Here is a 22,326-nt window from a genome sequence, read left to right as displayed (position 1 = left end):
CAGGATAACACTTTCTTAGTAAATTACGGATTCTCATACTTTGAGGGGGTGGGGGGTGGGGGGTTAAGCACCCACACCCCTACCAAAAAATAATCTGTACTTCACTAAGTGAGTGAGTGAGTATGGTTTTACGCCGCTTTTAGCAATATTCCAGCAATATCACGGCGAGAGACACCAGAAATGGGCTTCACACATTCTACCCATGTCGGGAATCGAACCCAGGTCTTCGGCATGACGAGCTAACACTTTAACCACTAGGCTACCCGACCGCCCGTACTTCACTAAGAATGTGTTATCCCAAATATAACATTTGTGACATTTGACCACTTTCTAAATGGCATTGTGTTTAGATCCTCCCTGATGAAAACTTGTACACTTAAAGTAGGACAAAACATGCTGACGAATGCACACGAAAAGAATACAATCTGGGGCTGACCTTCGCATATCCTCCCACAACTTCTTGGCTTTAATAATTAGGTCGTAGTTGTTTTTAGTCATCTTCCGCTGTTGTCTCCGCTCTTTCCACGACATATCTTTCTCCTTAGGTTTCTTCATGGCAACTTGAACACAAGACAACAGCAGTAAGTATAAGCTGGTACTCTCTTGAAGTGAATGCAAAGCTTGACAAAGCATAACATGTGCTTATAGCAACAATTGCACAATAATAGATGGTACCAAGAAGCTGACAAAAGTATATTCACTCGAACACATTATAGACGCACAGCAACACTGACCCAACTAGAGAGGCAAATTACACAGACAGTTGTCAAATATGTTTCATTTAATAGAGTGATGTCAGGTCACAAGACTATTTTTTGAAAATTTTACACAAAATTGTGTATTTATATACGCATCCTATCTCACACTATGCATTTCTCCTCCTTTCGAGCTTCGTGTACATAAACAATTCACACACAGTATTATAAACACAAGAACACTCACACAGTATTATGTAGACAAGAGCACATACAGTATTATTTACACAAGAGCACACACGGTATTATATACACAAGAGCACATACAGTATTATTTACACAAAAGCACACACAGTATTATATACACAAGAGCACATACAGTATTATGTATAGAAGCACACTCACACACAGTATTATGTAGACAAGAGCACACACAGTATTATGTAGACAAGAACACTCACACAGTATTATGTAGACAAGAGCACATACAGTATTATTTACACAAGAGCACACACAGTATTATATACACAAGAGCACATACAGTATTATTTACACAAGAGCACACACGGTATTATATACACAAGAGCACATACAGTATTATTTACACAAGAGCACACACGGTATTATATACACAAGAGCACATACAGTATTATTTACACAAAAGCACACACAGTATTATATACACAAGAGCACATACAGTATTATGTATAGAAGCACACTCACACACAGTATTATGTAGACAAGAGCACACACAGTATTATGTAGACAAGAACACTCACACAGTATTATGTAGACAAGAGCACATACAGTATTATTTACACAAGAGCACACACAGTATTATATACACAAGAGCACATACAGTATTATTTACACAAGAGCACACACGGTATTATATACACAAGAGCACATACAGTATTATTTACACAAGAGCACACACAGTATTATATACACAAGAGCACATACAGTATTATTTACACAAAAGCACACACGGTATTATATACACAAGAGCACATACAGTATTATTTACACAAGAACACTCACAGTATTATATACACAAGAGCACATACAGTATTATTTACACAAGAGCACACACGGTATTATATACACAAGAGCACATACAGTATTATTTACACAAAAGCACACACGGTATTATATACACAAGAGCACATACAGTATTATTTACACAAGAGCACACACGGTATTATATACACAAGAGCACATACAGTATTATTTACACAAGAGCACACACAGTATTATATACACAAGAGCACATACAGTAATATTTACACAAAAGCACACACGGTATTATATACACAAGAGCACATACAGTATTATTTACACAAAAGCACACACGGTATTATATACACAAGAGCACATACAGTATTATTTACACAAAAGCACACACGGTATTATATACACAAGAGCACATACAGTATTATTTACACAAGAGCACACACGGTATTATGTACACAAGAGCACATACAGTATTATTTACACAAGAGCACACACGGTATTATGTAGACAAGAGCACATACAGTATTATTTACACAAGAGCACACACGGTATTATATACACAAGAGCACATACAGTATTATTTACACAAGAGCACACACGGTATTATATACACAAGAGCACATACAGTATTATTTACACAAGAACACTCACACAGTATTATGTACACAAGAGCACATACAGTATTATTTACACAAGAGCACACACGGTATTATATGAGTCATTTTCAAAAGATGTCACTATTTCTGTCCGAACCCATTAAAAAATTTTTAAAAAATATATTGACATTGCAATTTGTATAGATTATCACCTGCAAAGTAAAGCATCTAGTAAAATGGTTATTTTCAATCATTGTGTCATATTATGTGTTTTTGATGCGTTTTAAATGGGTAAAAAGTGCATTTTTGGCTGTCCCAGTGCATTTAGCTTCAAATTTGAGAAACTATCATTTTATAAATATTGGCATATATATAATATTACTGTGGTTATCTTATAAAAACGAGATTCATTTAGGAATTTCAGTGTATGATTTCAATCTAACTGATATAATTCCTGAATAATAATCATATATAACACCGTCCTTAGATTTTGTGTCTTTCCTGTAACACTTAATAAAACTTTGGAATAATCAATGATCCCCAATGCAAGGATATCAGTACTTTCTGTCATGCCTAGTACCATTTCCTATACAATAGGAGTGTGATGTGCCATGTGCACCAGGAGACAAATAAGCACTAAAAGTTAACCAAAAAGGTAAGGAAATGATGAGTATTTTCATTTCATGTCTTTCCCATAACGCTATAATGCAATGGAACAGATGCAAAATAGTTATTTCAAGATCCAAGTTTATGTGCCGATTCATGAACAGAAAATTGTGTGAACATTCAGCTTCATGAAGGGACCATTAATTAGTCAATATAATTTTTTATCTAATGATTTGTCTTTCCTGTAACAGTCTTTCCTGTAACACTAAATTCTGTTACAGCTAAGACAGATTTTGTTATGGTAATGACTTTCTTCACTTAATAAGCTATAAAGTAAGAAAACTATTACTTTCTGTTCTTTTACAACATTCCAACTGAATATTTTTATTCAGCAGTTTGAAAGACAAAGCTGTATTTTATCATGTTTATCATTTTGAGCAACATTGTCAGAACATATGGTTTTTATAAGAAATGTGTTACAGTAAAGACATATTTTGTTATTGTAATGACATTTTGCAATTGAAAAGTTATAAAGAAGCAAAGTAAATTACTCTGTTCTTTTTCAATATTCTAATTAATTATTTCAATCAAGCAGTTTGTAGGATAAACTTGCACTTCATCATTTTATGCAAAATTATTGAAACACCTAATTGTTATAAGAAATGTGTTACGGCAAAGACAGTTTTGCTTCAGTAATGACATTCTACATTTCCATAAGAAAATCAGAATCAAAGTAACTACTCTCTGTTATGTTTGATGATATATTGTACTAAAGGGATCAATGAGATTTTAGTTACTTGTTCCTAAGCTTGCTAAAATAAGTGTTTATGATTTCGGAGTTAATATGGTACCATGGTTATAGAAAAGACAAACTTTACATTTAATATAGAATCATGGCAGTGATCATGAAGTACCTTATAGCTTATGGGTATTTTCTATTTTAAAAGGTCAAACAAGTTTTAGAATACAAGTTTTGGAGAAAAACATTTCTTCACTGCACTAAAATTCAACTCTCTACGCTTCTTTATTTTCTGAAAAGGTCTTTGTTGGCAAAGACAAACACTCAAGTATGACAATGTATAGATTTCATTACATCATCAAAATAATTTGAAATTCACTAATGCTGATTTCATGAAGGTTTACTGAATAGCAATGTTTGCTTGACTGGAATACAAAGCAACTCCAAAGTGGAACTGTACAACTAAATTAACCATGGCAATGACAAATGGCGAGCTGTATCCTTGTACTATGTTATCAAATGGTAACTGCTCACCATCATGTGGCAGTGTACTTGCTTTAGGGACAATTGACAGAGCAGCAGAAATGACAGTGAAAGTAGTCTCTGAACTTGTTGCCAATGAAGCCAAAGATCTTGATGGAAATTTCCAGTCTCAAGGCATAAAGGAAGGATGTCAGTGTAAAGGGACATAACTTGCCACGTCATTAGTATTCTGACATATATGTTCCAGGAATTTGTCTCACAGACAACATAGTCCAAAGCATATTTCCACTCAAAACCCTCAAAGTGAAGAGGGACAAGTCTTTTATGGGAATCTGGCAAATTCACACTTTAGCCAATGTTTTGAACAGACCACTACACACTATCTACCCCAAACGTGGTTAGTGAAGGAGAGAAGGTGAAGGCTGAAGATGCTGTTAGAGATAGAGAGAAAGTGAAGATGAAGAGGCTAGTGATGGAGAGAAGGTGAAGGCTGAAGATGAGGAAACTATAGTGATGGAAAGAAGGTGAAGGCTGAAGATGAGGAGGCTAGTCATGGAGAAAAGGTGAAGGCTGAAGATGAGGAGGCTAGTCATGGAGAAAAGGTGAAGGCTGAAGATGAGGCTAGTGATGGAGAGAAGGTGAAGGCTGAAGATGAGGAAACTATAGTGATCGAAAGAAGGTGAAGGCTGAAGATGAGGAAACTATAGTGATGGAAAGAAGGTGAAGGCTGAAGATGAGGAGGCTAGTCATGGAGAAAAGGTGAAGGCTGAAGATGAGGAGGCTAGTGATGGAGAAAAGGTGAAGGCTGAAGATGAGGCTAGTGATGGAGAGAAGGTGAAGGCTGAAGATGAGGAAACTATAGTGATCGAAAGAAGGTGAAGGCTGAAGATGAGGAAACTATTGTGATGGAAAGAAGGTGAAGGCTGAAGATGAGGAGGCTAGTCATGGAGAAAAGGTGAAGGCTGAAGATGAGGCTAGTGATGGAGAGAAGGTGAAGGCTGAAGATGAGGAAACTATAGTGATCGAAAGAAGGTGAAGGCTGAAGATGAGAGGCTAGTGAAAGAGAGAAGGTGAAGGCTGAAGATGAGGAGGCTAGAGATGGAAAGAAGGTGAAGGCCGAAGATGAGGAGGCTAGTGATGGAGAGAAAGTGTAGGTTGAAGATGAGGCTAGTGATAGAGAGAAGGTGAAGGCTGAAGATGAGGAGGCTAGAGATGGAAAGAAGGTGAAGGCTGAAGATGAGAGGCTAGTGAAGGAGAGAAGGTGAAGGCTGAAGATGAGGAGGCTAGTGATGGAGAGAAGGTGAAGGCTTAAGATGAGGAGGCTAGTGATGGAGACAATCATCCCAAAGTTACAGAAGACTCCAGAATCATCTCATTGTGAGGTTGACAATAACATTTGGTCTACAGTTAAAAGCCACTAAGAAGGGGTATAATGTCTTGGGAAGACAGCTATAATCTTTCAACTTTTCTTCTTAGATGGCTTGATGTTTCAAGTGTTGCATTCCAGGTTGTAGTTTAGATTCTTACTTGCAGTTGAAAGTTGTGTTCTAATTGTAGGTCATGTGTTTTCTGACATTTTCTGAATTGTTCATTCTACAAGTTGACCAAGTCTTGATTGTCTCAAGTATACCACAATTCTTTTACCAAATACTTTCAGTGTTTCACAATATTAGTAAAATTAATACTCAACCTCAAAAACTTTGGATTTGATTGTTGATCATAGAATCCATAAAAAGACATGAAAACTATTCTCTAAATGTCTTTCATGTAACAAAATGTTGTCTTCACCATAACTGTCTTCTATCACATCAGTCTGGAGATTTCACAATGAGATGGAAATATAACAATAACTATATCTAGTGGCACCCCTGTTTGGTAAACCTTTGTTTACTTATGATAGTGAACTAACTAGGCTGACCAAAACTTTGTTTCACATTGTCAGTACTGTAACGTCTTAGGTCTTTCCTGTAACAGTTATAATGTAGGTCATAGGTAACATTCTTCATATTAATCATTTAAAAATATAAATATAACAAACATGTGCATTGTTATTCAAAGTAACACATTTGCTATTACAGTAAAAATGCGGAAACTGCTTGGTGATCTAAAATGTCAATGTATGGTAATTTGTTCTGTCATGTAACAAACCTTTGTCCTTACTGTAACATATTTTAGAATTTATCCTTTAAAAAGTTGGAATAAATTTATCAATATAACTGAAAAAGATAATGACTGGTATTACTTTTGCAAGCATTATTATGTACATGAGAAACATTTAAGATAATCTTTACCACTCTTTTCATATTGATGATATGAATTTGCAATGTCTTTTCTGTAACAAATATAGTCAATCCTGTAACATGCATGTCTTTCCTATAACGCGCTCATTTAAAAAATATATATATCTTAATATGTCTTTAGTTTCCGCAATGAGACATAAGTTGATCACAGTTTATCTTTGTTTATCAAATAAAAAACCTCCAAGAAATCTTGAAAATTTAGAAATCATAATATTTATGTTGAAGGGGTAACAGTATTTCATAGAATTGACACAGTACATATTGGTCATTAAGAGACTAAATAAATGCCCTTCATCCTCACTTCAAGTTTAATATACAAAAATATGAAGAAATAAATATGTTTCGTATGTGCTTTTTGCATTTTCATGAATTTCAAACCAAAATAATTCACACAAACATTGTTATGGGAAAGACAAGCCAAGTTTCAGTTGCCATGGTAACTGGTTATTCTTCTTTCAAAAAAGCATCATTAAGACTTCCATTTGATGTTACTGACAGCTTCAGATATTTGTTACTCCATTTAAACCATAAAAAGATATTATATCAACCATTGGATTTTGTAATTTTGGAAACTCAAATAGTGACATCTTTTGAAAATGACTCATATACACAAGAGCACATACAGTATTATGTATAGAAGCACACTCACACACAGTAATATGTATACAAGAACACACACAGTATTATGTACAGAAGAACATTCACACAGTATTACGTATAGAAGCACACTCACACACAGTAATATGTATACAAGAACTCACACAGTATTATGTACAGAAGAACATTCACACAGTATTACGTATAGAAGCACACTCACACACAGTAATATGTATACAAGAACACACACAGTATTATGTACAGAAGAACATTCACACAGTATTACGTATAGAAGCACACTCACACACAGTAATATGTATACAAGAACTCACACAGTATTATGTACAGAAGAACATTCACACAGTATTACGTATAGAAGCACACTCACACACAGTAATATGTATACAAGAACACACACAGTATTATGTACAGAAGAACATTCACACAGTATTACGTATAGAAGCACACTCACACACAGTAATATGTATACAAGAACTCACACAGTATTATGTACAGAAGAACATTCACACAGTATTACGTATAGAAGCACACTCACACACAGTATTATGTACACAGAATCAGACTGAAAGCTTCCACTTACTTGTGCTCTCGTCTGGCAGGGATATGTCTAACTTGCGTTTGCGGCTCTCTCTACTTGTATCCAACTTGCCTTTACTTTTTAAAGACTTAAGGCGATTTGCTGCATTCTTCAGCTGAACCTGAAAAACATGACATAGACGTGATTAATATGTGATAATAAGTATTTGAAAAAAATATCACTTAATGTAACCAAACAATTCTGGCATAAACATAAAACACAGCAAGAGTGAAGGGAGTAGGTGAGGTGGAACGGGGTTTAACGTCGCGTCCAAGATTATTGCACTTATAGATCGACGTGCATGCACGTGTGAGTGTGGCTGCTTGTCCGGACTGATGCCGATTTATAGTGCTAGCACACTGGGATACCATGCCGCAGTTTAACATGAATATCCCACACAGACACAGTATATTGATATTGACTCCGAGCCGACTAGTCCTTGTTTTATCCCCTTAATTCCTAGCACCAACTACAAGTATCATCTTTTAATGTCTTTTAGTACGACGCGGCGGACCTGCGGACGCTCGAGCACTATACCACAGAGGCAGTCCATAAACATGATAAAGGGAGTAAGAAACACAGACCTTTATTGATTTCTTCCTCTCGACAGGTTTCTCTGGTTTTATAGGTTTGTTCTCTTTAGTTGGAGAATCTGTTTTCACAGCAGGACTAGGGACCTCTTCTATAATGGAAACTTTGCTGATCTTCTTGGCATGGAAGGACCTTTCTGCTCCATCTGGAGCCCCACGAGCATGATTGACGGCTGACTCCCAGGTCACATCGCCCCGCCCAGTGCGAGGCTTCTTAAAGCGTGACAACGTAGAATTGATTGTCACATCAGGAACAGCCATTATAGAACTGATCTGACTGAGGGTGTCAGGCGTCATTTCCTCTAAACTACTGGAACTGGCATTGGAAAAGTTTGCACTCTGTGACCTCCTCATCATGTGTTTTTCTTCAATTTCAGCATATATGTCTTCCTCCGTTTGCTTCTTTTTTCTCTTCCTCAGTGTAGACAAACCACTGTCATCTAAGCTTGGATGTGCAGTTGACAGTTTCACCTTATCTTTGAATATTATGCTGTTGCCCTCTGGGTTCCCACGCATGCTCCGCCCTGCCTTAGGGGTAGTCGGTTTCTTCATCTTCCTTCTCAGTACAGGGGTGTCCATCATGTCGGTGTAGTCATTCATTTTGAGTTATACACACATTCTGAAAAGAAAAACAATTGCTTGCAAGGAATTCTAAATTGTAAGGACAGTTTAACGCCGCTTTTAGCAATATTCCTGCAATATCACAACTGGGACACCAGAAATGAGCTTCACACATAATCTTATAATTGTCATACGAACATGATAACAAGTAGTATGACATGTATATTCTAAAAATGGATCTTTCAAAATGTTCAAGGATATCAGTTTAGCTGTTGCATCCTTCAATAGAGAGCTAACTCGGTTATAGTGCGGTAACACATAGCTCCCCAAATTTACGAACATTTTCATTAAATTCAAGTTTTAAACTGACAAAATGATTTTACCCCTCGCTAAATCTTTTTCACACTATCTATCATAAACAACTTATATTTTCAAATCTTTTTTTCAAACTCTGGTCATGAAACGTGCGGCGTAGACCGAGCATGTACTGTCATGTTGGTCACAGTCAGAAATCGGTTAAACTGCTGATCGTCTATAATGCTCATCAATTATCTGGACCCCAAAGGTAGCTTTGTTGTGAGGGATCACTGTATTATCAAACCTCAGTTCGGAAAAAGAAAGCATCAACTGTTTGTAGTAAGTACCTGAACCCCGAAAGCTATCTAGTTCCAACTACCTGAGAAAAAAAATTAACTACAAGTTTGAGCGATTGCATAAATTTGTATAAATTGAAACAGGTGCCAGCTAAAACAGCCGCTTACCAAAATGGCCAGATACTTTGCTGGCAAAATCAAACCCACTCTTCATTGGCAAAAATGTTCCCTTTAAAAACAATAGCTGAAATATTTATTAAATGATTATGCGTTAACCTTGACACTCTAAGTTTCAACCATTCACGAAATATGACAGAACATGAGATCATTTTGAAATTTCACCATCTGTCATAAGTAACACAATACATAGATCTAGACAAAAGACTTATCAATATCATATAAAATATATAATCTCTCATATGTCACAAAAGCATTTTACCCAATCAAAACAATAGCATTGCATGATCTGTACTGAGCCTTTAAGTCATGTCAATTGCATGTCACTTTTGGAGGGTAAACTTAGTCAACATATTGCATTGTGCATGTAATATGTGGTTTTATCATGTTTACTTGGATCTGATAAAATAATTCAAGGACTGCCATTTTACACCTTGTTTACGTGCTATTTAAATGCTCTATGTGCTAGTGCTAATATTTGTAACAAACTGTTATGAACTGTATCAATAATACAAAAACTGAGGAAAATAACTCTTATTCAGCCTAATAACATAGTTCTAACCTCAAATACTTGATATCGATACCTATTTAACATCAGACTGTAAATTTCTAACGTGCCTACTCAGAGGGAGAGGATATCATCAGGATATGAATCAATTTCTCAATTTGCTAAGAAACAGTTCGTGTAGAAAGAAAGACGAACCACAATGTCTGTGTCAGAATATGAGACTACAAACATTGACACATACACAAACATATTTGGAGTGGCTTCATCTACGAAACACTGTGGTATTATCACCACTATAATTTCATTCTAACCGATGTACCACTCACAAAATATAATTGTAAATGTGATGTTATAAATGCAATGTATACGTTCTTATCTTTTATCAAACATATCAGTGTATTTCTTCAATATTTCATTACTTACAAACGGTCGCAAATAGCAAAAACAAAACCACGTTTTCGCGCTTACGACTCCTTTACGGTAAGTTGAATACGGATTATGAAATCTCCTAACCGCGACTAAAAGTATCGCAGTACTGTAACGCTATGTTGTACATAACGTGTTTGGAGCTCGCATCAAATATTAAAATCCGATTATCTCTAAGATAAATATATGTTGTATATTCACGAACTTACGATTCATGGGGCGGGGCTGTATTCCAACAGTGGTAAAAGGAAAGGGAACGTTCTATTTTCCTATTGCGACAACCGACAACGAACTATTGAAAACATAAACTTCCGGTTGAAGGGCACCACTGCACCGGAGTGTGGTCGAAGGGCTCAACATGATATCAAAACTACTCCGGACGATCATAATGGGCCCTCCTGGTTCAGGAAAGGGCACTATATCACAAAGAATCATGAAAGACTTTGACATGAAGCATTTATCCAGTGGCGATGTTCTGAGGAAACAAATCTTTGAACGGACAGGTTCTGTCTTTTAAATATATTTTCTCCTGGGCCGAAGCAGCTGCTAAATGATTATATTCTCGCACAGGGAAACTTTTAAAATAAGCTGAAGTACAGATGATTACGGACACGACAACCCTCTAATCTATTTCGTAACACATCCAAAACTAAAGGTGTAACGTAAACAACTGATTATTATTAAACATATTTTATTGTCCAAAAATACCAAGAGATTGGGCACAAGTGCAGCACCCCTTACCGCCTTCTCCCTGATACATGGCAAATGAACAATAAGTGCAAAAAAGCAGCATGAAATTCAGTGGCTTCACCCCCTTCACGGCGTGTGGCTTGCTTAGCGCTAACTGATTCCTACTGTTGCTCTTGCTCAACTGATCTTGCATGCCTTCTCAATCTTTAGGGTCGGTAACCACCAACTCCACATCTTTAGTCCTTGGATCATCAAGCCCCCCTTTACGATCATAAGGGTTGTGCACCCCTGTCCAATGAAACACCCCTTTGCAATCCTTGGCACTGAGTACGACTTGCTGATCAAACGCCCTATTGCAATCATTTGGGTTAGATATCTCACCACTTTTATCAAATTAATCAAAAGTTTTGTGGGGGGAAAAAGTGGCAAGGGAGCATCAAAGATGTCAATGACCTGATCATTAAGAAGTTCAGCAAATCAATCAGAGCGTGCCCAGTAAACTGCCATATACCCAATGACATGTTTGGTTTGAAAACTTTTTATTACAATTTAACATCATATTTTTCATTACATGACTCTCATGTCCTTGCAGATCTGTTTTCTAACTAGCTGAAGGCCTTACAGTTATATATATATCATATTTACCAATAACATGATGGCAGTAGTAGACATACAGATACATAGATACATACACTGTATTTCAACTTACTGATTATTTTGAATATACAGAGACAATTACACTATGTATACTGAGTCACTAGCTGTTTACTTGTCTGGGAATTTCGGGACAGAATAGATGCCCAGTACCATGTATTGGTTGTATGAGCTGACTATTATTCTGCACAAAATGTGTGACCCACCAGCAGAAAAGGGATCTTATGGGTGCTAGGATACAATTGTGCAGGGACGTCATTCAGAAAGATGTTTGACATCAATATACTTCTGTTTATATATTCTACCCATGTGTGTGGACTGTACAAAAATATCTTGTTTTTCTCTCATTAGTTCGTAATGTAATAAAAACATTAATTCAGCATACATGTCTACTTTCAATTAATCAGACGTTATATCTATAAACTGCAGACATTACATAAACAGTTATAAGTCTGAAAATGGGACTTTATAATAAATGAGTCCCAATTTTTGATGCCATGTATCTCTGTAATAAATATGAATTGAATTGTACTTTAGTGGTCCTAGGATACTATAGTTTTAAAATAAAAAAAGTCTAAATGTGATTTTTCATCCATAAGGTACGTATTTTCCCAATCACTCTAAATCACTCCTAGTTGTTGCAGGCTGAGCCAGAGGTGTATCTAGGACTCCAAACTAAGTGCCTTTGCGAGTCAAATTGCAAAACATCTATTACTGTGTTTAAAATTAAAATTTCTTAAAAAATGCTTATTTTCATCATTTCAGGGAAATTTTACCATGGAAAAGTAACATTGGATTCATTGCAACAATGTAAAGATAAGCATCAAAGCCTCTCCCTCTTTAATGGTCCTGTTATGAAAGTGAAATACAAGTCCCTTGAACCCCCACAAATCCACAACATTAGTTGTAACTAGAACATGACGATTGCGCCATCTTGTTTTCCAATTTAGGTATTGGTACTGACATTTGCTGAAGACTTGGGGAAGAATATCAGCCTTTGAATAGGCCTAGATAAATCCATGTGAGCATTGTTTGAATTACTTTCACTGCCACATACAAATGACATAATCAATTAATACTTTTTGAACTCTAGCAGTAAAATAAAACGAGACCATGACATTTGTTTCAGCTGCTGGGATTGAAGCTGAGAAGTACATTGCTCAAGGCCAGCTGGTTCCTGACCTCACAATGGTGAATCTGATCTTCAACGAGTTAGAGAAACTAGAGAATCACAGCTGGCTGCTGGATGGTAAGCAAGTACCGGCATGTTCTAGAGTGACGAGATAGCAAGATTCTGATTAGTGGATGCTTTTAGTCTAAGCATGGTGATATGATGTCCCATAACATTTGTTCAGGATATGCTAATTTGAAGTGAAGTTTTATTTGTCTGATAAAACTATGAAGAAAGGAAACAAAATACTGGTTTATTTCCTCTCAGACTACTTTTAAATTTCCTGTTATTTTCTTAAGAACAAAATCAATACACACTGAGACATGATGAATTGATGAATAATAAATATAGAAGAAGAAGAAGTTTATTCGGTATCAAAGGCCACATGCTCAAGAGTACAATACATGAGATAAACTTTTGCACATGGACAAGCATCTTCCCGAGGCAAGAGAGTTAACTGACTATAAAAGTCCAGTTTCCTCCCTTGCCAAACTAGGCTGGTATTATGGAGTTACATTTTGACTGGACTAACGAGTCTATGCATAGTCCAATCAAAATTGCGTACTGAAATCGAAATCCGGTTCGTAAACTGTCATGCAAATTTCAATCGATTGCAGGATTTGCAAAGCATGTGCACCACCAACTCGTTGTCAGCAGATATTTTCCAAATCTTTTCATGTTTTTAATCAAGGTGCTTAAATGATTTGATGCATTTCGCGATGTAAGACCCGTTTTATCACAATATAGATCTTGATTATCGATCAGATCGTCCTGACTGGGCGCCACCATTTTGTGTGAAGCAAACACAAGTGATGGAATCTGATTGGTCCATAGGAGAGGCTTAAAAGGGACGTAACTGGTAATAGCCACTGGTGGCGCTACGATCGAGCCCAGTACCGGTAATTCCAGCCTAGTTCGGCAAGGGTGGAAACTGGACTTTTAAAGTCAGTTAACTCCCTTGACTCAGGAAGATGATGGACAAGTGGGACAGCTGTTATACTATCTCAATACAATATTTATGATGCACTATACAGGCAGTAGTCTTTTAAAATATACAGCAATAATTTTAATTAGCTTAACATATTTTGTTGCTACTAGTTGATTAAATTTTGCTCATGATGGATACTTGTAATAGTAGCTCGGGATGTAGAGCTTTCTGTTTTCCATATAAAATGGACAAACTGAAAGGAAATGGTATTCATCTTCAATTCTATTATGATTACATTTCTTGCACTTAAGTAAATCAGTATTGACTGATTGTGCATATAATAAATGTCGACTTTCTCATGTGCAAATGTTGACAGGACTTTGTGAAACATTACCGGTAATGAATCATACTCAGTATCCTACTGCAACATCTCTCTATTCACTGGTGCATCTGTGTATTGTTTTGATGTGGGGGGCGGTCAGGTAGCCTTGTTGTTAAAGCGGTCGCCCGTCATGCCGAAGACCCGGGTTCGATTCCCGACATGGGTACAATGTGTGAAGCCCATTTCTGGTGTCCCCGCCGTGATATTGCTGGAATATTGCTAAAACCGGCGTAAAACCATACTCACTCACTCACTCACTGTTTTGATGTGAGTCTGAAAACACACTCAGTAATTGGAATGAATAATGAGTTCTTAGTTTTTTAGTAGGATGAAATGGTACATGTAATGTGACTGTTGACCTTGCAGCGCCTCACAGACAACTTGGGTTGTATACACCCTAGGAAGCTGAGAATGAAATCTAGTGCATGCTAATCCAGTGACTTGGTAATAATAATGTAGCACTTTGAGCATACTCCTGTGTGGTGTGGAAATACAGCGCAGTATAAATGGCCTATTATTATTATAACATCATTTAGACTTTGAATTAGGCCCACTAATTAAGGTTTTCCAGAACTTGAGAAAATAGGAAAGGGGTTTGCACATTATACCAATGTGGGGAATCAAACTAGGATCTTGAGTGTGACAAGCGAAAACTTTAACCACTAGGCTGCCTGTGATCAGTGACAATGATTTGGTTTTTATGTTGCAGGGTTTCCACGGACAGTAGCTCAAGCTAAAGAAGTATTAGATCGTGGCCCTATTGATGCTGTTATCAATCTTAATGTGCCCTTTGAAGTTATCATTGACCGCATCAAGGGTCGGTGGACCCACCCTGCCAGCGGCCGTATCTACCATACAGTATTCAACCCTCCCAGCAAAGAGGTACATATAGTCCAATATTGAAAAAACAATTTGGTAATGAATTATTCCACGGGAAGTTTTTTATCCAATCAGAGCACTGCTTTACTTCACTGCCAAATAGCTCGTCACTAGGGTACCACCTTGTCCCTCAACAGTATCATATGATGAATAGTGATCAGTTCCAGTTTCTAAATCAGATAATCCAAACACATTTTTGAAGTGATACTTGTTTACACAAACTTATGCATATAAGTGTTATATAACACTGAGTGAGTTGTGTTTTAAGCCGCTTTCAACAGTATTCCAGTTATATCACAGCGTGTCAGCTTGATGTGGGAGGAAAGCCCGAAGTGATGCAGGTCTTAGACGTTTACTACTTTGTTGAAACTGACGAGCACAGGTATGATGCTGTCAAACCTACAAACATAATCGGGGTGATTGTGAGTTCAAATCCCGGTTCGCCGCGATTATGTATGTATGTTTTTCAGCACCATACCTGTGCTCATGGGTTTCACCAAAGTAGTATACATCTAAGACCTGCATCACTTCAGGCTTTGCTCCCACATTTAGCTGACACGCCGCGATATAACAGGAATACTGTTGAACGCAGCGTTAAACCAAACTCACACACACACAGCTGTCAGAGCAATTTACTGGAACTACTGGCGCCACACTTTGCTATGCAGAGTTGCATTCCTCAGGTTAGTCTCAATTTCTTTGTCCATTGCAGGGTATTGATGATGTCACAGGAGAACCCCTGATCCAGCGAGACGATGACAGACCCGAGACAGTAAGGAAGAGGCTAGAGGGGTACCAACTCTCTACCCAACCCGTGCTACATTTCTTCAAGTGAGGCTACTGCAGAGGAGTTTTATATTCTTCAGACTTTTCCCTAGTTAGCATTCAATGAATCTGGATATGGATGTGTTCATATATTCCATATATTTTGTGTAAAGAACTGTTCATTCAACAATGTCTCTCTCTCTCTCTCTCTCTCTCTCTCTCTCTCTCTCTCTCTATATATATATATATATATATAGTACACCAACAATCTACTGATTTACATGTAGTACACCAGCAATCTACTGATTTACATGTAGTACACCAACAATTTACTGATTTACATGTAGTACACCAACAATGTACTGATTTACATGTAGTACATAAACAATGTATTGATTTACATGTAGTACACCAACAATTTACTGATTTACATGTAGTACATAAACAATGTATTGATTTACATGTAGTACACCAACAATTTACTGATTTACATGTAGTACATAAACAATATACTGATTTACATGTAGTACACCAACAATTTACTAATTTACATGTAGTACACCAACAATTTACTGATGTACATGTAGTACACCAAGAATATACTGATTTACATGTAGTACACCAACAATATACTGATTTACATGTAGTACACCAACAATATACTAATTTACATGTAGTACACCAATAATATACTGATTTACATGTAGTACACCAACAATCTACTGATTTACATGTAGTACACCAACAATCTACTGATTTACATGTAGTACACCAACAATCTACTGATTTACATGTAGTACACCAACAATCTACTGATTTACACGTAGTACACCAACATTCTACTGACTAACATGTAGTACACCAACAATCTACTGATTTACATGTAGTACACCAACAATCTACTGATTTACACGTAGTACACCAACATTCTACTGATTTACATGTAGTACACCAACAATCTACTGATTTACATGTAGTACACCAACAATCTACTGATTTACATGTAGTGCTCCAACAGTATACTGATTTACATGTAGTACACCAACAATATACTGATTTACATGTAGTACACCAACAATGTACTGATTTACATGTAGTACACCAACAATGTATCAATTTACATGTGGTATACCAACAATATACTGATTTACATTTAGTACACCAACAGTCTACTGATTGACATGTAGTACACCAACAATCTACTGATCTGCATCTTTCCATTTCAGTGACAAGAAACTACTGAAGGAGTTTACAGGGAAGTATTCTAACGAGTTATGGCCCTTGGTTCATGACTACCTGGCAACCAAGACAGCACCAGTACAGTACACACGCTACAAATAATGCCAGCTGTCTCCATGACAACAGCAGTGGTGCCAATGTATCAGTATACAGTCAACTGTTTAACAAAGTCTGATATTGTAAAGGAATGGTCTCAAAATATGAACTGCATTGTTGTGAAATACGATATGTGGACCATAACATTACAGCTAGATAATCATTTACTTATTTATGACATAAATCCACAAAACAAAAAGAATATGGTGAATATGAATTTGATCTAATAAAAGTACCTGTGATGATTTAATAAGAAGCGAAATGTGAACATTGGGTTATGGCCCATTCTAAAGAATGCCATGATCAGATATTTTGAAATGTTTTGACAATGGAGACTTGAACCACCAACCCATTGATCAAAGGGATCATGTCTTGTGGTCGATTGCCAGATTTTGTGAGAAGTTTTATCCCCTAGTGAATATTTTACATTGATCTTGTGAAGACGTCATGATGTAACTAACAGATTTTATATGTGTTTGGGACGTTGTTTTCTTCCATTTTGACTGTACATTGATATATATGTTTTAATATACCAAACATTTTATAAAGTATTTTTATCTAGGGCTGTGCTGTTCATGTATTATGACTCATCACTGGAAAGAAATCAAGAAATGTAATCAGATATGTCACATATACAAGTTGATGGAATTTATTGACTATGTACAAGATATAAGAATCACCCATATGGTGGACTGTTGTGTTATGTTATCCTAGAAATCAGCTGTTGATCAGCTGGGTAACTTATTTCAAGTTACTGGTGTTGTGTTTATCGTACTTATACTGTAGGTTTGAGCGAGCATGTGTTTCTGCAAACTGTCCCACGTCTGTCTCCCAGACACTATTTGTCAAGCTGTTTAATCCAGGAAATTATGTGTAAGTCTTATGAGAGTATTTCATTATTGTAAAGTTTATATTGGGATGATTATAGATGCTGTGTGTGTTTTTCAACAATTCAGCACAAACAGATAAATAGCTCAATAACTCAACATCACTCTCGTGTTGCAGCTTTTATTGTGTTTTTTTTAGAAACAAAAAGCCCATAATCCCTCTTCTAATTCTGCTTTCCAAAACTCTGAGTTATTTATAATACCCCAAATCCATACCCTAGAGCATGCTCAAGGTGTTACATGATTACCCCGGTCAAGGAATATGGTGCCCTCAATTTTCATTCTCTGCTCCCTGGGAAGTATAGAACCCAAGCTACCTGAGAGGCGCTAGGTTAACAGTCACATTACTTCTCATCCTAGCACGTACCCATTCGCTGCTCAGTGACCATTGTCCTTTTTAAGTCAAAATACTTCACCTTCGTACAGCATGAACAAGTTTGTGGCACAATTTGGAAACCATGTTACTTGTCATATAGCTAGATCATGTTAACAGATCAAAATCAGAATTCCAAAGCGTCTATTAATCTATGATACCTATTTCAGATTTAATACCTAGAAAAGGTTATGTGATCTTGTTTTGTAGATGTTAGTTTTCGGTTATTCCTCTGTTCAGTTTGACAACTGTGATGCATCAGCAGGTCAAGGAATTGCTGCACCCCTGGTATATGTATCTGTACAATCAAGTCTCGTTAATCCAACACTCGTTAATCCGACAATCGGCTTTATCTGACACTATACTTTAAAATCAGTCAATTTTGATACAGTCATATAGTCCGTAACAGTAGTTTTTTGTTAAACTTTAGTGCTTGCATGGTTAGAAAACATATTCCGCTGACAATGTAGCACAACAATATGAATATTTTATTTCTCCTATTCCTACGTGTTTGTATTGTTATTTTTTGTGTAGTTGTCCAATTTTCGATCACGAACGTTTATACTTCCTAATTTCGATTATCCGACATACTCATTATAATCCGACATAATCATATGCAACCAGCAATGTCGTATTAACGGGACTTGACTGTAGATGTAAGACTCCATGTTAGGACCCTGCTTGGTTGCAAATTGTAATGTCTGGCATTGCTCTAATATAAACTTATTCCTTAGTCTTATGTTGATGCATTGGGATCAACTGTGTTTACATGTTTTCAGGTTTGTAACGGATGCAAAATATTGCATCCTCAATGCATATAAATTGAAAATGGAGGCAAATAATGTCTAACCCTCCACTGAAACTGATCCAGCTAGATTCTAACCTTATGGTTGTTTTGTTTACCTGTTGTTCATGGCAGACATATTGAAATATAAAGTGTGATGAACACATAATTCGCAAATAACGTAATCTGCCCAGTGATATCATGTTATCAATCAATACTTTGATAACATTTAGTTGTGATCAATAGTCACTTATGTCCAGGTGAGCTACAGCTGCAAGTATTGTTCTGTTTTCTGGAGGGGTCAATGTGGCTGTTTGTGTGTCCCCATGTTTTTCTACAGGTGAAATCATTCTGTTGTAAAAAGTATGACACTGTTGTATTTCAGTTCCATGGATAAGGGTGTTGGGAATGAAGAATAAAAATAAATAGGGCCTTGTCTTAACCTTACTGAAGTTATGGAGGGTTTTTAAATTCAAATATACTACTTAAAATAAGTTAAAGAACGCCTACAATTGGAGTGAGTGAGTGAGTTTAAATGTTAAGTCACATCAGCAATATTTTAGCACTATCGTGACTATCAAGGGTTAATCATAATAAATACATTGAAGCTTATATAAAAAATACTGCCAAAAAAGTAAGTAAAATAACAGACTTATCGCAGAAAAAGGTATAAAACTAGTATGGAATCATAAGAAGAATAGCACTGTACAGACCTACAATTGGAAGGTTGTGTGTTGCAATACCCCCCAGCCATTACAGAGTAACTGTAGTCATATAAAAATAATAGTGTGTTCTTTTTACTCTTGGGAGTAGTATACCAAGAACCCCTTAAATCCCCTTAGTCCTTAATTCCCAACACTGGTTACCAGGATTATGTCTGATGAGGCTTGATAACTGTCTCAGTCATTTTTCTCTTCCCATGGAAAATAGAGAAGAATTTACCTTACAAAGTATACCTCAATATCTGTCAACATGATGATTATGGTTGTTGTTACTATATTATTCCACTATACAGGGATATTATTATCTTGCCATGATGCACAAAACTGATTCTCATATGTCAAGTGTTTATCTGAACAGAATGGCCTGTCTGATTATACCTATCAAAGGTTTAGTATATTATTAATATTCAAGTTGTTACAGCAATGTCATTGTTTCATACTGGTGCAGTTAATTCCTTTTGGTACGACAATCATTCTAGTGTTTGAATTGTTCAAAGGTGCTCAAGTTTATTTCTCTTGAAAACGTCATACAGCAATAATCATGCCTAAATATTTCTTATTTTGCTCAGTAAATCGACCAGTTTGTTATGTCTAAATTCAAATGTTAAGTTTCAGATTTTAGCATGAGCTTATTCACTGATAGGTTGTTGTTTTAGTGCTATGTGTATTCAGTCACAGGAGCTGCTTGTCAGTGTTTTTTTAAATGTTTCACATTTTACTGGAACCTGTAACCTGAGTGATGTTTTCATACTTGATTTTAGAGTTGTTTTTATGTGGTTCCTTCAACCCATCAGGGACCCGTGAAGACCCAGGGTAGAAAAGGTCTTCAGCAACCCATGCTTGCCGTAAAAGGCGACTATGCTTGTCATAAGAGTCATAAGAGGATTGGATGGTCAGGCTCTCTAACTTGGTTGATGCATGTCATCGTATCCCAATTGCATGGATTGATGCTCATGATATCAATCATTGGATTGTCTGGTCCAAACTCGAGGCCATCGTCATATAACTGGAACATTGCTGAGTGTGGCATTAAACAACAAACAAACAAAAATCAAATCATCAGGAGGGAGGCATTGATAATAGTATTGATAATATTACCTCACTTTTATTTGTTCTTTGTAATGAAATATGCCATTGAGATTTTAGGTATTTGAAAAAAATCTCTGTTGATACTTCTGTAGTATTTTAAAGTGTGTAGGCAATTCAAATCTGAATGTTAGTCCCTGCTCAACCTAGGGCCGACAGACCTATCCGCAGGCGGCGGGGTAGCCTTGCGGTTAAAGCACTGGCTTGTCGTACTGAAGGCCCGGGATTGATTCCCCATGTGGGTACAATGTGTGAAGCCGATAGCGAAAATCTCTAGTTGCAGCGTAAAACCATACTCACTCGAGGGACGGTCGGGTAGCCTAGTGGTTAAAGCGTTCGCTCGTTACGCAGAAGACTCGGGTTCGATTCCTGACATGGGTACAATGTGTGAAGCCCATTTCTGGTGCCCCCCTGCCGTGATATTGCTGGAATATTGCTAAAAGTGTCGTAAAACCATACTCACTCACTCACCATACTCACCTTATAACTATCTCTTACAGAGTGTCCTTTCTGTGATGGTGAATGATATTTTACCAACATGATTCAGATGTGCTCATTGTGAATCTGTAATCCATGAAGACTACCACAATAGCAATGTCATCAATGTCGACAGCAGTAATTCTCATTTTACATTATGAAACCCCAATCAAACTAGCTTTTATGTACTAATTGGCTTATTGCACATGAATTACATACACTTTCTGAACCATATTTTTGTTAACATGTTGTTCAATGGAGGACCATGTAAGAAGTTGTTCTTTTGTACCATTAGTTTTGAAACAACCAGTTATGTGAAAATGTCATGATGTTACGAACATATATGTCATATATATAACAACGACGCCTAATTTTTTTTACAAGAATATATTATTCAGAAAGAGGCATGCTTCAAATATGTGATGATTTTATTAATGGAAATAAATGATTTTACACCCAAAACAAATATGTATCCTTTTTCATTTTTTTTCTAATGACCCTCCAAGGGTTCACTGTAAGCAACTCCTTTCACTTTCTGGTTTTTGGGGCAGTCGGGTAGCCCAGTGGTTAAAGCGTCCGCTTGTTACGCCGAAGACCCGGGTTCGATTCCCACCATGGGTACAATGTGTGAAGCCCATTTCTGGTGTCCCCCGCCGTGATATTGCTGGAATATAAACCATACTCACTCACTCACGTTCTGGTTTGTAATG

At 36.7% G+C, this 22,326-nt stretch overlaps 2 protein-coding genes across 2 annotated transcripts in view; one reads left to right on the top strand and one right to left on the bottom strand.

The window, feature by feature from the left end:
• The window catches only part of LOC139479729 (pumilio homolog 3-like), a 29,790-nt gene extending 19,256 nt beyond the window's left edge, over nucleotides 1-10,534 (bottom strand). The window contains exons 1-4 of the mRNA XM_071262584.1: nucleotides 10,481-10,534; nucleotides 8,213-8,837; nucleotides 7,632-7,749; nucleotides 437-560 (exon numbers count right to left, since the gene is read on the bottom strand). Coding sequence (XP_071118685.1) covers nucleotides 437-560; nucleotides 7,632-7,749; nucleotides 8,213-8,818 — 848 coding nt within the window. The 5' untranslated portion in view covers nucleotides 8,819-8,837; nucleotides 10,481-10,534. The remainder of the gene's footprint in view (nucleotides 1-436; nucleotides 561-7,631; nucleotides 7,750-8,212; nucleotides 8,838-10,480) is intronic.
• A 264-nt stretch (nucleotides 10,535-10,798) lies between these two features.
• On the top strand, nucleotides 10,799-22,057 carry LOC139479214 (GTP:AMP phosphotransferase AK3, mitochondrial-like). Its single transcript, XM_071262066.1, has 5 exons — nucleotides 10,799-10,986; nucleotides 12,957-13,076; nucleotides 15,018-15,190; nucleotides 15,900-16,018; nucleotides 17,179-22,057. The coding sequence occupies exons 1-5, from the start codon at nucleotides 10,842-10,844 to the stop codon at nucleotides 17,291-17,293; spliced, it is 672 nt and encodes a 223-aa protein (XP_071118167.1). The 5' UTR covers nucleotides 10,799-10,841; the 3' UTR covers nucleotides 17,294-22,057.
• Nucleotides 22,058-22,326: the final 269 nt, after the last annotated feature.

This window comes from Haliotis cracherodii, unplaced genomic scaffold, assembly GCF_022045235.1.
Source record: "Haliotis cracherodii isolate W230 unplaced genomic scaffold, xgHalCrac1.p SCAF_4, whole genome shotgun sequence".
NCBI classification, from domain to species: domain Eukaryota; kingdom Metazoa; phylum Mollusca; class Gastropoda; order Lepetellida; family Haliotidae; genus Haliotis; species Haliotis cracherodii.
This window is presented reverse-complemented; position numbering and strand designations above follow the sequence as displayed.